Source organism: Mustelus asterias, unplaced genomic scaffold (genome assembly GCF_964213995.1).
Source record: "Mustelus asterias unplaced genomic scaffold, sMusAst1.hap1.1 HAP1_SCAFFOLD_1918, whole genome shotgun sequence".
In the NCBI taxonomy this organism is placed as follows: domain Eukaryota; kingdom Metazoa; phylum Chordata; class Chondrichthyes; order Carcharhiniformes; family Triakidae; genus Mustelus; species Mustelus asterias.
In genome coordinates, this window is record NW_027591863.1 from 21,350 (window position 1) to 38,056 (window position 16,707).

Sequence of the window (16,707 nt, forward strand, 5' to 3'; positions counted from 1 at the left end):
TCCTTCCCTAAAGGAACCAGATGGGTTTTTCCACAATCGATGATAGTTGTCATGGTCACCGGACTTTTACAAAATTCATTTACAGATGTGGGGTGACACAGTGGGTTAGCGCTGCTGCCTCACAGCGCCAGGGACCCGGGTTCAATCCCAGCGGCACAGTGGGTTAGCGCTGCTGCCTCACAGCGCCAGGGACCCGGGTTCAATCCCAGCGGCACGGTGGCACAGTGGGTTAGCGCTGCTGCCTCACAGCGCCAGGGACCCGGGTTCAATCCCAGCGGCACGGTGGCACAGTGGGTCAGTGCTGCTGCCTCACAGCGCCAGGGACCCGGGTTCGATTCCCGGCTCGGGTCACTGTCTGTGCGGAGTCTGCACGTCCTCCCCGTGTCTGCGTGGGTTTCCTCCGGGTGCTCCGGTTTCCTCCCACAGTCTGAAAGATGTGCTGGTTAGGGTGCATTGGGCCGTGCTAAATTCTCCCTCAGTGTTACCCGAACAGGCGCCGGAGTGTGGGCGACTAGGGGATTTTCACAGTAACTTCATTGCAGTGTTAATGTAAGCCTTACTTGTGACTAATAAATACACATTAAAGATGTGGGGGTCGCTGGCTGGACCCAGCACTTATTGCCCACCCCTGATGGCCCCTTGAGAAGGTGGTGGGTGAGCTGCCTTCTTGAACCCGCTGCAGTCCCCGCGTGGCGTAGGTACACCCACAGTGCTGTTAGGGAGGCCGTTCCAGGATTCTGACCCAGCGGATGATTTACATCGGCCGATACTCATTGGAATTCGGAAGAATGAGGGGGGATCTTATAGAAACATATAAGATTATGAAGGGAATGGATAAGATAGAAGCAGGGAAGTTGTTTCCACTGGCGGGTGAAACTAGAACTAGGGGGCATGGCCTCAAAATAAGAGGAAGCAGATTTAGGACTGAGTTGAGGAGGAACTTCTTCACACAAAGGGTTGTGAATCTGTGGAATTCCCTGCCCAGTGAAGCAGTTGAGGCTACCTCATTGAATGTTTTTAAGGCAAGGATAGATAGATTTTTGAACAGTAAAGGAATTAAGGGTTATGGTGAGCGGGCGGGTAAGTGGAGCTGAGTCCACAAAAAGATCAGCCATGATCTTATTGAATGGCAGAGCAGGCTCGAGGGGCCAGATGGCCGACTCCCGCTACTAGTTCTTCTGTTCCTGTGTTCTTATAAAACCGTGTTCCTTCCCAAGTTGTCTTTTGTGGAACAGTATTATGGGTCACCAGCACTGACGAGCCTCTCCTTCTCTTGCAGAGAATAATAACCACATCAAGGTGTTTATACCCAACAAGCTGATGGACTGTTTACCAAAATGTGCGGCCTTGCCTAAGGAGAGACAGCGATGGAACACCAATGAGGTGAGTTTGAGGTCAAAATCCCAGAAATATTAGCGATGACAAAGCTTTCCTGCTCTCCCATGTTCTAACCTCTACAAACATATTGGTTCCCCCAAATCTCTGCCCCCTGACGTTGAATTAGCACCAAGCCCTGCTCCCCAGTTACTCTGTTCTTGTCTCCCTGTCTGGCAACGCCCTGACTATACAAAGAACAGTACAGCACAGGAAACAGGCCCTTCGGCCCTACAAGCCTGTGCTGCTCCTTGGTCCAACTAGACCAATCGTTTGTATCCCTCCATTCCCAGGCTGCTCATGTGACTATCCAGGTAAGTCTTAAACGATGTCAGCGTGTCTGCCTCCACCACCCTACTTGGCAGCGCATTCCAGGCCCCCACCACCCTCTGTGTAAAAAACATCCCTCTAATATCTGAGTTATACTTCGCCCCTCTCACCTTGAGCCCGTGACCCCTCGTGATCGTCACCTCCGACCTGGGAAAAAGCTTCCCACTGTTCACCCTATCTATCCCCTTCATAATTTTATACACCTCTATTAGATCTCCCCTCATTCTCCGTCTTTCCAGGGAGAACAACCCCAGTTTACCCAATCTCTCCTCATAGCTAAGACCCTCCATACCAGGCAACATCCTGGTAAACCTTCTCTGCACTCTCTCTAACGCCTCCACGTCCTTCTGGTAGTGCGGCGACCAGAACTGGACGCAGTACTCCAAATGTGGCCTAACCAGTGTTCTATACAGCTGCATCATCAGACTCCAGCTTTTATACTCTATACCCCGTCCTATAAAGGCAAGCATTTTAGTAAGGCGTTTGATAAGGTCCCCCATGGTCGGCTTATGATGAAAGTAAGGAGGTGTGGGATAGAGGGAAAGTTGGCCGATTGGATAGGTAACTGGCTGTCTGATCGAAGACAGAGGGTGGTGGTCGATGGAAAATTTTCGGACTGGAGGCAGGTTGCTAGCGGAGTGCCGCAGGGATCGGTGCTTGGTCCTCTGCTCTTTGTGATTTTTATTAATGACTTAGAGGAGGGGGCTGAAGGGTGGATCAGTAAATTTGCTGATGACACCAAGATTGGAGGAGTAGTGGATGAGGTGGAGGGCTGTTGTAGGCTGCAAAGAGACATAGATAGGATGCAAAGCTGGGCTGAAAAATGGCAAATGGAGTTTAACCCTGATAAATGTGAGGTGATTCATTTTGGTAGGACAAATTTAAATGTGGATTACAGGGTCAAAGGTAGGGTTCTGAAGACTGTGGAGGAACAGAGAGATCTTGGGGTCCATATCCACAGATCTCTAAAGGTTGCCACTCAAGTGGATAGAGCTGTGAAGAAGGCATATAGTGTGTTAGCTTTTATTAACAGGGGGTTGGAGTTTAAGAGCCGTGGGGTTATGCTGCAACTGTACAGGACCTTGGTGAGACCGCATTTGGAATATTGTGTGCAGTTCTGGTCACCTCACTATAAGAAGGATGTGGAAGCGCTGGAAGGAGTGCAGAGGAGATTTACCAGGACGCTGCCTGGTTTGGAGTGTCGGTCTTATGAGGAAAGGTTGAGGGAGCTGGGGCTCTTCTCTCTGGAGCGGAGGAGATTGAGGGGAGACTTAATAGAGGTGTATAAAATGATGAAGGGGATAGATAGAGTGAACGTTCAAAGACTATTTCCTCGGGTGGATGGAGCTATTACAAGGGGGCATAACTATAGGGTTCATGGTGGGAGATATAGGAAGGATATCAGAGGTAGGTTCTTCACGCAGAGAGTGGTTGGGGTGTGGAATGGACTGCCTGCAGTGATAGTGGAGTCAGACACTTTAGGAACATTTAAGCGGTTATTGGATAGGCACATGGAGCACACCAGGATGGTAGGGAGTGGGATAGCTTGATCTTGGTTTCAGATGAAGGTCGGCACAACATCGTGGGCCGAAGGGCCTGTTCTGTGCTGTACTGTTCTATGTTCTATGTTCTATACCATATGCCTTCTTCACCACCTTCTCCACCTGTGTTGCCACCTTCAAGGATTTGTGGACTTGCACACCCAGGTCCCTCTGTGTTTCTATGCTCCTGATGGCTCTGCCATTTATTGTATAACTCCTCCCTACATTATTTCTTCCAAAAATCTCCTCCCGGTTTACCAATCCCTCTGTAGCCTCCCTCCTCCCCCTCCATCTCTGTAACCTCCATCCCCACCACTCTCTGAGATCTCTGCACTCATCCAGTTCCGCTCTCTTGTTTATCCCCAATTATAAGACAGCAGAAATCACGGGGGCACAGTGGGTTAGTGCTGCTGCCTCACAGCGCCAGGGACCCGGGTTCAATCCCAGCGGCACGGTGGCACAGTGGGTTAGCGCTGCTGCCTCACAGCGCCAGGGACCCGGGTTCAATCCCAGCGGCACGGTGGCACAGTGGGTTAGTGCTACTGCCTCAGGGCGCCAGGGACCCGGGTTCAATCCCAGTGGCACGGTGGCACAGTGGGTTAGTGCTGCTGCCTCACAGCGCCAGGGACCCGGGTTCAATCCCAGCGGCACGGTGGCACAGCGGGTTAGTGCTACTGCCTCACAGCGCCAGGGACCCGGGTTCAATCCCAGTGGCACGGTGGCACAGTGGGTTAGTGCTGCTGCCTCACAGCGCCAGGGATCCGGGTTCAATCCCAGTGGCACGGTGGCACAGTGGGTTAGTGCTGCTGCCTCACAGCGCCAGGGACCCGGGTTCAATCCCAGTGGCACGGTGGCACAGTGGGTTAGTGCTGCTGCCTCACAGCGCCAGGGACCCGGGTTCAATCCCAGTGGCACGGTGGCACAGTGGGTTAGCGCTGCTGCCTCACAGCGCCAGGGACCCAGGTTCGATTCTGGCCTTGGGTCACTGTCTGTGTGGAGTTTGCACGTTCTCCCCGTGTCTGCGTGGGTTTCCTCCGGGTGCTCCGGTTTCCTCCCACAGTCCAAAGGTGTGCAGGTTAGGGGGATTGGCCATGCTAAATGAACGGGGTTACTGGGATAGGGCATGGGGGGGAGGCTCTTTTGGAGAGTCGGTGTAGACTGGATGGGCCGAGTGGCCTCTTTCTGCTGTGCTGGGAGTCTATGATTGTACGATGAACATTATCTAAAAAAAATCAGCATTCTGATCAGGAGAAACAGCATTTTACAACAAACTCATCGTTGTCTTGCAATTTAAGATTTGAGCAGTCCCGAGCCCTCATCTTATTGACCCCCCCCCCCCACAAACACACACACAAACACACACACAAACACACACACAAACACACACACAAACACACACACACACACACACACACACAGATCGGTGTGCGTGCTGAGATTGTGTTGTATCTGTGAAGGAGCAGTGTCAGCCACCGTGCTGCCCCAGATATGAAGTTATCTTGATCTTTCAGACCTGAATCCTCAGCTTCATCTGTCTGGTTTTATTTGTGATTTAATCGAAGGATCCACAGCCCCTCCCCTGATTTAACACGGGCCATAGAACCATAGAAAATTACAGCTCAGAAACAGGCCTTTTGGCCCTTCTTGTCTGTGCCGAATCATTTTTTGCCTAGTCCCACTGACCTGCACTTGGACCATATCCCTCCACACCCCTCTCATCCATGAACCCGTCCAAGTTTTTCTTAAATGTTAAAAGTGACCCCGCATTTACCACTTTATTTGGCAGCTCATTCCACACTCCCACCACTCTCTGCGTGAAGAAGCCCCCCTAATGTTCCCTTTAAACTTTTCTCCTTTCACCCTTAACCCATGCCCTCTGGTTTTTTTCTCGGCAACATCCTTGTGAACCTTCTCTGCACTCTTTCAATCTTATTTACATCCTTCCTGTAACTAGGTGACCAAAACTGTACACAATACTCCAAATTCGGCCTCACCAATGCCTCATATAACCTTACCATAACACTCCAACTTTTATACTCGATACTCCGATTTATAAAGGCCAATGTACCAAAGGCAGTCTTTACGACCCTATCCACCTGTGACGTCACTTTTAGGGAATTCTGTACCTGTATTCACAGATCCCTCTGTTCAACTGCACTCTTCAGAGTCCTACCATTTACCCTGTACTTCTTTGGTTTGTCCTTCCAAAGTGCAATATCTCACACTTGTCTGCGTTAAATTCCATTTGCCATTTTTCAACCCATTTTTCTAGTTGGTCCAAATCCCTCTGCAAGTTTTGAAAACCTTCCTCACTGTCCACTCCACCTCCAATCTTTGTATCATCAGCAAACTTGCTGATCCAATTGACCACATTATCATCCAGATCATTGATATAGATGACAAACAACAATGGACCCAACACCGATCCCTGCAGCACACCACTAGTCACAGGCCTCCACTCAGAGAAGCAATCCTCCACAACCACTCTCTGGCCTCTTCCATTGAGCCAGTGCCTAATCCGTTTTGCTTTGGGGTTGATGTATCTGCCTCTGCGAGGCAGTGGCCAGCTACCGGGGCGACCCTCACCCCCCTTCACCAGCCGGTGTGCCTCGCCGATCTGACTGGCTCTGGGACGGAGCAGACTGGGAGTTGAACCGTCCCTGAAGGCTGCTGTCTGCTCTCTGCTCCCGCCCGGAGCAGTCCTGCAGGAGGCAGTGACTGTTCGCAAACAGAAACTCTCTGTTATTCCTAATCTCTCTCTCTGAGTGGAGCAGGGGAGTCGATGGCCACAGCAAGTCTGGGACTGGCACTGACAGGGTTAAGACCATGAGACTATAAGACACAGGAGCAGAATGAGGCCACTCGGCCCATCGAGTCTGCTCCGCCATTCAATCATGGCTGATATTTTTCTCATCCCCACTCTCCTGCCTTTTCCCCATAACCCCTGATCCCCTTATTAATCAAGAACCTATCTATCTCTGTCTTAAAGACACTCAATGACCTGACCTCCACAGCCTTCTGCGGCAAAGAGTTCCACAGATTCACCACCCTCTGGCTGAAGAAATTCCTCCTCATCTCTGTTTTAAAGGATCGTCCCTTTAGCCTGAGGTTGTGCCTCTGGTTCTAGTTTTTCCTACTAGTGGAAACATCCTCTCCACGTCCACTCTATCCAGGCCTCGCAGTATCCTGCAAGTTTCAATAAGATCCCCCCTCCTCCTTCTAAACTTCCAACGGGTACAGACCCAGAATCCTCAACCGTTCCTCATACGACAAGCTCTTCATTCCAGGGATCATTCTTGTGAACCTCCTCTGGACCCTTTCCAAGGCCAGCACATCCTTCCTTAGATACGGGGCCCAAAACTGCTCGCAATACTCTAAACGTATCAGCGTTCAGATTGATATAGAACGGGACTACGTGTTTTTAGTTTAAGCTGTGTGAAGTGACAGAGGTTTTTCTTCCGGACTGTAATCTAATCATTGTAACATGCAGTTCTTTGAAAGCTCCAGCTGATTTGTTGCTGGAGCCTCGAGGCTGAATCTTATCCTCTCTGATCAAACTCCCGCAGGGTTCCAGGGCTGCTCAATAACCAAGTGGAAATAAATCCTCATCCGTCCTTCTAACCCCAGCCGCAGGGGACACAGGGACCCAGGTTCGATTCCCGGCTTGGGTCACTGTCTGTGTGGAGTCTGCACGTTCTCCCCGTGTCTGCGTGGGTTTCCTCCGGGAGCTCCAGTTTCCTCCCACAGTCTGAAAGACGTGCTGGTTAGGGTGCATTGGGCCGTGCTAAATTCTCCCTCAGTGTTACCCGAACAGGCGCCGGAGTGTGGCGACTAGGGGGATTTTCACAGTAACTTCATTGCAGTGTTAATGTCAGCCTTACTTGTGACACTAATAAATAAACGTTCAAGACAATTTTCTCCATTTCTGGGTGAAACAAAGAACAGTACAGCACAGGAACAGGCCCTTCGGCCCTCCAATACTGCCCCGATCATCTTATCCTATCCAGACCTACCGCCTGTGCCCCTCGATTCCCCGTCTGTTCATGTGTCTATCCAGATAAGTCTTAAATGTCGCTAACGTGTCTGCCTCAACCCCCTCACTTGGCAGCGCATTCCAGGCCCCCACCACCCTCTGTGTGAAACACTCCCCCCCCCCCCCCCCCCCCCCCCCCCCCCGCACATCTCCCCTGAACCTTTCCCCCCTTATCCTGAACTTGTGCCCCCTGTAATTGTCATTTCTCCCCCTGGGGAAAAGCTTCCAACTCTTCACCCTATCCACACTCCAAACGACCGTATTTATCAACCACATTCACACTTCTCCGCACCGCGCAAATATTGATGCACCATGAACTCAGATCACTAATTTTAACTTGATATTCCGCAGTCATGCGCCCAAGGAATGTGACCAAGTCAGTCTCCCACCAAAACAATAGCTCAAATATCTAACACAAAACACCAGTTTGTGCAGAGAAAGGCAATTGACAGACTACGAGGAGCAAATGTTTATATAAAATCTGGAACTCTCTCTCCAAAAGGTGGAGGAAGCAGAGAATAGAACAGATTCATAGAATCCATACAGTACAGAGGGAGGCCATTCGGCCCATCGAGTCTGTACCGACCGCAATCCCACCCAGGCCCTATTCCTGTAACCCCACACATTTACCCTGCTAGTCCCCCCGACACATGCGTCAATTTAGCACGCCAGGGACCCAGGTTTAATTCCCGGCTTGGGGGTCACTGTCTGTGCGGAGTCTGCACGTTCTCCCCGTGTCTGCGTGGGTTTCCTCCGGGTGCTCCGGTTTCCTCCCACACTCCAAAGATCTGCGGGTTAGGTGGATTGGCCGTGGGAAATTGCCCCTCGGTGTCAGGGGGACTAGCTAGGGTAAATACATGGGGTTATGGGGATAGGGTCTGGGTGGGATTGTGGTCGGTGCGGACTCGATGGGCCGAATGGCCTCCTCCTGCACTGCAAATTCTATGAATCGATGCTCTAATTGGCCGATGTGGATTTTTAGCTGAAGTGTAGCTCCAACCAAGCGCTGCGTTTGGAACTGCATTATCCAATCACTTCTCAAAGTTCCCGCTGAGCCTCCCTGGATTGGTAGATTCTTCCGGAATCCTGCAATCCCATCACTGCCGCTTTCTCCCCCAAACACCCGATATCGGGATCCGGCTGTCCTCGGAATCGGGGTGTGGGTGAGGGAGTCCTGTACGGTGTGTGTCTGAGTGTGCGAATGGACGGTGAGTCAGGGCAACTGGGGATTAATCTGATTCTGTCTCCAACACACACACACGAGGTGGGCGTGTGAGTGGGCAGTGGAAGGTGGTGGTCCTGCTTGTCAGCCCAGTTGGGCCTGAGAGTCGAGGGCCCAGAGGCGCAGGTTGTCTGTCTCAGATTTGATTTCACAGTGAAAGTGAGAGAGCCAGCGTGTGACGTGTCCTTGGGTAGTTCTGCGTGTGAGAGCCGACGTGTGACGTGTCCTTGGGTAGTTCTGCGTGTGAGAGCCGACGTGTGATGTGTCCTTGGGTAGTTCTGCGTGTGAGAGCCAGCGTGTGACTTGTCCATGGGTAGCTCTGCGTGTGAGAGCTACGGTAGCTCCGTGTGTTAGAGCCAGAGTGTGGCGTGTCCACGGGTAGCTGTGTCTGTTAGAGCCGGTGTGTCTGTGGGTAGCTCTGCGTGTTAGAGCCAGTGCGTGGCGTGTCCTTGGGTCACTCTGCGTGTGAGAGCCGGGGTGTGGCGTGTCCTCGGGTCGCTCTGCATGTGCGAGCTGTGATGTGGCGTGTCTTGGGTCACTCTGCGTGTGCGAGCTGGAGTGTGGCGTGTCCGCAGGTCGCTCTGCGTGTGAGAGCGGGGGTGTGGCGTGTCTGCAGGTCGCTCTGCGTGTTAGAGCCAGTGCGCGGCGTCTCCTCTGGTTGCTCTGCATGTGAGAGCGGGGGTGTGGCATGTCCGTGGGTCGCTCTGCGTGTGCGAGCTGTGATGTGGCGTGTCCTTGGGTCGCTCTGCGTGTGAGAGCTGGGGTGTGGCGTGTCCTTGGGTCGCTCTGCGTGTGAGAGCCAGCACATGGCGTGTCCGCGGGTTGCTCTGCGTGTGTGAGCCAGTGCGTGGCGTGTCCGCGGGTCGCTCTGCGTGTGCGAGCCAGTGCGTGGCGTGTCCGCGGGTCGCTCTGCGTGTGCGAGCCAGTGCGTGGCGTGTCCGCGGGTCGCTCTGCGTGTGCGAGCCAGGGCGTGTCCGCGGGTCGCTCTGCGTGTGCGAGCCAGTGCGTGGCGTGTCCGTGGGTCGCTCTGCGTGTGCGAGCCAGTGCGTGGCGTGTCCGCGGGTCGCTCTGTGTGTGCGAGCCAGTGCGTGGCGTGTCCGCGGGTCGCTCTGCGTGTGCGAGCTGGGGTATGGCGTGTCCGCGGGTCGCTCTGCGTGTGCGAGCCAGTGCGTGGCGTGTCCGCGGGTCGCTCTGCGTGTGCGAGCCAGTGCGTGGCGTGTCCATGGGTCGCTCTGCGTGTTAGAGCCAGCGTGTGGCGTGTCCGCGGTTGCTCTGCATGTGAGAGCCGGCGTGTCTGCGGGTCACTCTGCGTGTGAGAGCCAGCATGTGGCGTGTCCGCGGTCGCTCTGCGTGTGAGAGCCAGCGTGTGGCGTGTCTGCGGGTCGCTCTGCGTGTGAGAGCCAGCGTGTGGCGTGTGGCGTGTCCGCGGGTCACTCTGCGTGTGTGAGCCAGCATGTGGCGTGTCCGCGGTCGCTCTGCGTGTGAGAGCCAGCGTGTGGCGTGTCTGCGGGTCGCTCTGCGTGTGAGAGCCAGCGTGTGGCGTGTCTGCGGGTCGCTCTGCGTGTGAGAGCCAGCGTGTGGCGTGTCTGCGGGTCGCTCTGCATGTGAGAGCCAGCGTGTGGCGTGTCTGCGGGTCGCTCTGCGTGTGAGAACCAGCATGTGGCGTGTCCGCGGTCGCTCTGCGTGTGAGAGCTAGCGTGTGGCGTGTCCGAGGGTCGCTCTGCGTGTGAGAGCGGGCGTGTGGCGTGTCCGCGGGTCGCTCTGCGTGTGAGAGCGGGCGTGTGGCGTGTCCGCGGGTCGCTCTGCGTGTGTCACTGAACGGGCTGTGATTTCTATTTCCAGGAGATAGCATCTTATTTGACAGCGTTTGAGAAACACGAAGAGTGGTTGTCGGGCGCTCCGCGGACCAGGTGAGGCTGCTCTGGCAACAGAACACATGAATGTGTGGGTGAGTGGGAGGGAAGGGTCAGGGTGTGGCAGGGAAGGGTCAGGGTGTGGCAGGGAAGGGTCAGGGTGTGGCAGGGAAGGGTCAGGGTGTGGCAGGGAAGGGTCAGGGTGTGGCAGGGAAGGGTCAGGGTGTGGCAGGGAAGGGTCAGGGTGTGGCAGGGAAGGGTCAGGGTGTGGCAGGGAAGGGTCAGGGTGTGGCAGGGAAGGGTCAGGGTGTGGCAGGGAAGGGTCAGGGTGTGGCAGGGAAGGGTCAGGGTGTGGCAGGGAAGGGTCAGGGTGTGGCAGGGAAGGGTCAGGGTGTGGCAGGGAAGGGTCAGGGTGTGGCAGGCTGCTTCCCAGAGCAGCGTAACATTCACTGGACAATCTCATTCCCCGGGCTCAGAGTCCACTCTCACTGCTATCCCTTTATTGGAGCATTCTCCTAACCTGCAGAGGAAGCAATGCAATGGGTGCTTTCGACACGATATGTTATCCCCCGCGCCCCCCCAGCGCTGCCCCAGCGCCCCCGTGCCCCCGCACCCCCCCCAGCGCTGCCCCCGCACCCCCTCTCCCCCCCTCGCGCCCCCGCTTAATCTGGCAGTGTGGACTCACTCTGTGCCACAAACGCTGGGTCAGTGTGTGACAGTTGTTGTGTAAATGCCTTTCACACCGTGAGTGTGGCCCCAGAACGCTTTACACCCAGTTAATTCCCTTTAGGAGGGGAGCCACGCTGCTGACAGACACAAACGTGGCAGCAAATCTGTGCACAGCAAGATCCCACCAAGGACAGTCAACCCGTTCAGTCCATTCTCGTGATGTGAAACTGTTCTAACTGTCTGTCGCTGGGGGTGAGACAGCAGACAGACACGCACTGGAGTTCTGTCTGTCGCTGGGGGTGAGACAGCAGACAGACACGCACTGGAGTTCTGTCTGTCACTGGGGGGTGAGACAGCAGACAGACACGCACTGGAGTTCTGTCTGTCGCTGGGGGTGAGACAGCAGACAGACACGCACTGGAGTTCTGTCTGTCGTTACTGACCAGGGTCAGGGGGTCAGTGACCAGGAGCGTGACCTCCGATCAGTCCCGTCCATTCACCTGAGCCGAACGTCACCGAGGCCACTCGGGCTGTCCCGCCTGTTCCCAAGCCAAGGCCAACCGACTCTGTACAGAGCAGGGAGAGTGCGATCTGGATTAGACCCAATTTACTCACAATCTGAGTCCAATTGTGCAGGTGGCACGGTGGCACAGTGGGTTAGTGCTGCTGCCTCACAGCGCCAGGGCCCCGGGTTCAATCCCAGCGGCACGGTGGCACAGTGGGTTAGCGCTGCTGCCTCACAGCGCCAGGGACCCGGGTTCAATCCCAGCGGCACGGTGGCACAGTGGGTTAGTGCTGCTGCCTCACAGCGCCAGGGACCCGGGTTCAATCCCAGCGGCACGGTGGCACAGTGGGTTAGTGCTGCTGCCTCACAGCGCCAGGGACCCGGGTTCAATCCCAGCGGCACGGTGGCACAGTGGGTTAGCACTGCTGCCTCACAGCGCCAGGGACCCGGGTTCGATTCCCGGCTTGGGTCACTGTCTGTGTGGAGTTTGCATGTTCTCCCCGTGTCTGCGTGGGTTTCCTCCGGGAGCTCCAGTTTCCTCCCACAGTCTGAAAGACGTGCTGGTTAGGGTGCATTGACCGTGCTAAATTCTCCCTCAGTGTTACCCGAACAGGCACCAGAGTGTGGCGACTGGGGGATTTTCACAGTAACTTCATTGCGGTGTTAATGTCAACCTTACTTGTCGCACTAATAAATAAACTTTAACTTAAATAGGTCTGGAGTTTGCTTGGGGGGGGGGGGGGGGCTGTGTGTGTGTGTGTGGGTGTGGGTGTGTGTGTGGGGGTGTGTGTGTGTGGGGGGGGGGTGTGGGTGTGTGTGTGGGGGAGTGTGGGGTGTGTGTGTGTGTGTGGGGGGGAGTGGTGTGTGTGGGGGGGGTGTGTGTGGGGGGGGTGTGTGTGGGGGAGTGTGGGGTGTGTGTGTGGGGGGGGTGTGTGTGGGGGGGGGGTGTGTGTGGTGTGTGTGGGGGTGGTGTATGTGTGTGTGGGTGGGGGGGTGCTGTGTGTGTGTATGTGTGGGGGGGGCTGTGTGTGTGTGTGTGTGTGTGTGTGTGTGTGTGTGTGTGTGGGGGGGTGCTGTGTGTGTATGTGTGGGGGGGGGTGTGTGTGGGGGGTGTGGGGGGGTGCTGTGTGTGTGTGTGTGTGTGTGTGTGTGTGTGTGTGTGTGTGTGTGTGTGTAATGGACAGTGTGTACCGCCCGGTTACTGATCCCTCTTCCTCACCCAGGCCGCTGAACGGTTCCATCATCTTGTACAACAGAAAGAAAGTGAAATATCGGAAAGACGGTTACTGTTGGAAAAAACGCAAAGATGGGAAAACGACCAGAGAGGATCACATGAAACTGAAAGTCCAGTCCCAGTGGAACGTTGCCTTGGAACGTCACCCAGGGCGAGAGCTGTGTGATCCGTTCATGGGGTGAGCTCGTGGCTGGCAAGGCTGGCGTGTGTTACCCATCCCCCATTGCCCAAGCGGGGGTGGTGGTGACCCCGTTATCCCGATAGGCTGCAGCCACTGGGGATAGTCCCATCGGCAAATGTACCTGTGAATGCTTTTATCTTCCAAACCTTTCGTACTCTGTGTTACTCAGGGTTACTGTGCGGGGAGTTTGTCGGGGTGGGGGGTGGGTGGGGGGGGGGGGGGGGGGGCAGTCGGGTGGTGGTGGGGGGGGGCGGCGGGTGGGAGGGTTGGGGGGGGCGGTTTGGGAGGTGGGGACTGAGACCGACAGCAAGGCTGTGAATATTAAAACAGTTTGTAAGGAGCACGTCTTTGGACTGTGGGAGGAAACCGGAGCACCCGGAGAAAACCCACGCAGACACGGGGAGAACGTGCAGACTCCGCACAGACAGTGACCCAAGCCGGGAATTGAACCCGGGTCCCTGGCGCTGTGAGACAGCAGCGCTAACCCACTGTGCCACCGTGCTGCCCCGGGTCCCTGGCGCTGTGAGGCAGCAGTGCTAACCCACTGTGTCGCCGTGTTGCCCCATTGAAGAGACAGTTAAAGCTGAGGAACACTGTGAGCAGCAGTCAATCCCAGAGCAGTCGCCTCCATCTTCTCGGACCGGACATGGAAGCAGCAGGAGCTCCGAGTTCTCCATCCACGGCCCGCGCGCAGGGACAGAGAGCTTCCCCCCTCCCCCCACCCCCCGCACCGCCTTCCGCCTCCTCCACCCTCCAGTGCGGCCAGGACTGGTGTGTGAGTGAACTCCATAAATCCGTACTCTGTGTGCCGGAGGGGGTGGGCCGGACTTGATCATCTCAGACAGGCCTGATGTGGTCCCCAGGGCTGTTGAGACCTCAAGCTGGTGTTAATGGACACTGACCTTTCCCTTATTTGCCTCCACAGTGTCTGTACGGCTGCTATGTGCATTCTTCCATCATTCCAACATTCCATCGAAGGTGTTACTGGCTCCTACAGGTAAGATCCCACAGTTAGATACACACCTCACAGCACGTCGGTCTTCATTGGGAAGGGACACGGTCAGACCTCTCCCAGGATGCTCCCTCGGTCGGGCAGGCACTGAAGGTGAGAGAGGGGAAAGTTCGAAGGAGATGTGAGGGGCAAGGTTTTCACACAGACTGGGGTAGGTGTCTCTCACTTGCCCTCGAGTCTTCCCCAAAGATGAACACCTCTTCCCCTCAGCTCCAAGTTCCCGTTACCCTCACTCTGGCTGAAGTCATAGAGATTTACAGCATGGAAACAGGCCCTTCGGCCCAACTTGTCCATGTCGCCCTTTTCTTTTTAACCCTGACGCTAGTCCCAATTTCCCGCATTTGGCCCATATCCCTCGATACCCATCGTACCCATGTAACTGTCTAAATGCTTTTTAAAAGATAAAATTGTACCCACCTCTACTACTGCCTCTGGCAGCTCGTTCCAGACACTCACCACCCTCTGTGTGAAAAAATTGCCCCTCTGGACACTTTTGTATCTCTCCCCTCTCACCTTAAACCAATGCCCTCTAGTTTTAGACTCCCCTACCTTTGGGAAAAGATATTGACTATCTGGCTGATCTGTGCCCCTCATTATTTTATAGACCTCTATAAGGTCACCCCTCAGCCTCCTACGCTCCAGAGAAAAAAGTCCCAGTCTACCCAGCCTCTCCTTATAACTCAATCCATCGAGTCCCGGTAGCATCCTCGTAAATCTTTTCTGCATTCTTTCTAGTTTAATAATATCCTTTCTATAATAGGGTGACCAGAATTGCACACAGTATTCCAAGTGTGGCCTTACCAATGTCTTGTACAACTTCAACAAGACGTCCCAACTCCTGTATTTAATATTCTGACCAATGAAACCAAGCATGCCGAATGCCTTCTTCACCACTCTGTCCACCTGTGACTCCACTTTCAAGGAGCTATGAACATGTACCCAGAGATCTCTTTGTTCTGTAGCTCTCCCCAAGGCCCTACCATTGACTGAGTAAGTCCTGCCCTGCCCTGAAATCTCACTCCAGCTGCAGTCACTCCCACTAGCTTGCGCAAGCTCACTGGTCATAGGGAACGGTGTCGGGGCTGGAGGAGGTTACCGAGATAGGGAGGGGGGTGTAGGGGCTGGAGGAGGTTACAGAGATAGGGAGGGGGTGTAGGGGCTGGAGGAGGTTACAGAGATAGGGAGGGGGTGTAGGGGTTGGAGGAGGTTACAGAGATAGGGAGGGGGTGTAGGGGGTTGGAGGAGGTTACAGAGATAGGGAGGGGGTGTAGGGGTCTGGAGGTGGTTACAGAGATAGAGAGGGGTGTAGGGGGCTGGAGGAGGTTACAGAGATAGGGAGGGGTGTAGGGGTCTGGAGGAGGTTACAGAGATAGGGAGGGGTGTAGGGGGCTGGAGGAGGTACAGAGATAGGGAGGGGGTGTAGGGGTCTGGAGGAGGTTACAGAGATAGGGAGGGGTGTAGGGGTCTGGAGGAGGTTACAGAGATAGGGAGGGGGTGTAGGGGCTGGAGGAGGTTACAGAGATAGGGAGGGGTGTAGGGGATGGAGGAGGTTACAGAGATAGGGAGGGGTGTAGGGGATGGAGGAGGTTACAGAGATAGGGAGGGGGTGTAGGGGGCTGGAGGAGGTTACAGAGATAGGGAGGGGGTGTAGGGGGCTGGAGGAGGTTACAGAGATAGGGAGGGGGTGTAGGGGGTTGGAGGAGGTTACAGAGATAGGGAGGGGGTGTAGGGGTCTGGAGGAGGTTACAGAGATAGGGAGGGGGTGTAGGGGTCTGGAGGAGGTTACAGAGATAGGGAGGGGTGTAGGGGTCTGGAGGAGGTTACAGAGATAGAGGGGGGTGTAGGGGGCTGGAGGAGGTTACAGAGATAGGGGTGTAGGGGTCTGAAGGTGGTTACAGAGATAGAGAGGGGTGTAGGGGGCTGGAGGAGGTACAGAGATAGGGAGGGGTGTAGGGGGCTGGAGGAGGTACAGAGATAGGGAGGGGGTGTAGGGGGCTGGAGGAGGTTACAGAGATAGGGAGGGGTGTAGGGGTCTGGAGGAGGTTACAGAGATAGGGAGGGGGTGTAGGGGTCTGGAGGAGGTTACAGAGATAGGGAGGGGTGTAGGGGTCTGGAGGAGGTTACAGAGATAGGGAGGGGTGTAGGGGTCTGGAGGAGGTTACAGAGATAGGGAGGGGGTGTAGGGGCTGGAGGAGGTTACAGAGATAGGGAGGGGGTGTAGGGGCTGGAGGAGGTTACAGAGATAGGGAGGGGTGTAGGGGGCTGGAGGAGGTTACAGAGATAGGGAGGGGTGTAGGGGGCTGGAGGAGGTTACAGAGATAGGGAGGGGTGTAGGGGGCTGGAGGAGGTTACAGAGATAGGGAGGGGGTGTAGGGTCTGGAGGAGGTTACAGGGATAGGGAGGGGTGTAGGGGCTGGAGGAGGTTACAGAGATAGGGAGGGGTGTAGGGGTCTGGAGGAGGTACAGAGATAGGGAGGGGTGTAGGGTCTGGGGGAGGTTACAGAGATAGGGAGGGGTGTAGGGGTCTGGAGGAGGTACAGAGATAGGGAGGGGTGTAGGGGCTGGAGGAGGTTACAGAGATAGGGAGGGGGTGTAGGGGCTGGAGGAGGTTACAGAGATAGGGAGGGGGTGTAGGGGGATGGAGGAGGTACAGAGATAGGGAGGGGGTGTAGGGGCTGGAGGAGGTTACAGAGATAGGGAGGGGTGTAGGGTCTGGAGGAGGTTACAGAGATAGGGAGGGGGTGTAGGGTCTG

The 16,707-nt window shown here is 55.3% G+C and overlaps 1 protein-coding gene across 1 annotated transcript in view; it reads left to right on the forward strand.

The window, feature by feature from the left end:
* The window catches only part of LOC144489007 (calmodulin-binding transcription activator 1-like), a gene marked incomplete at both ends in the record, with an annotated part of 42,211 nt that overhangs the window by 13,661 nt on the left and 11,843 nt on the right, over positions 1-16,707 (forward strand). The window contains 4 exons of the mRNA XM_078206956.1: positions 1,282-1,383; positions 10,343-10,410; positions 12,751-12,889; positions 13,868-13,939. Coding sequence (XP_078063082.1) covers positions 1,282-1,383; positions 10,343-10,410; positions 12,751-12,889; positions 13,868-13,939 — 381 coding nt within the window. The remainder of the gene's footprint in view (positions 1-1,281; positions 1,384-10,342; positions 10,411-12,750; positions 12,890-13,867; positions 13,940-16,707) is intronic.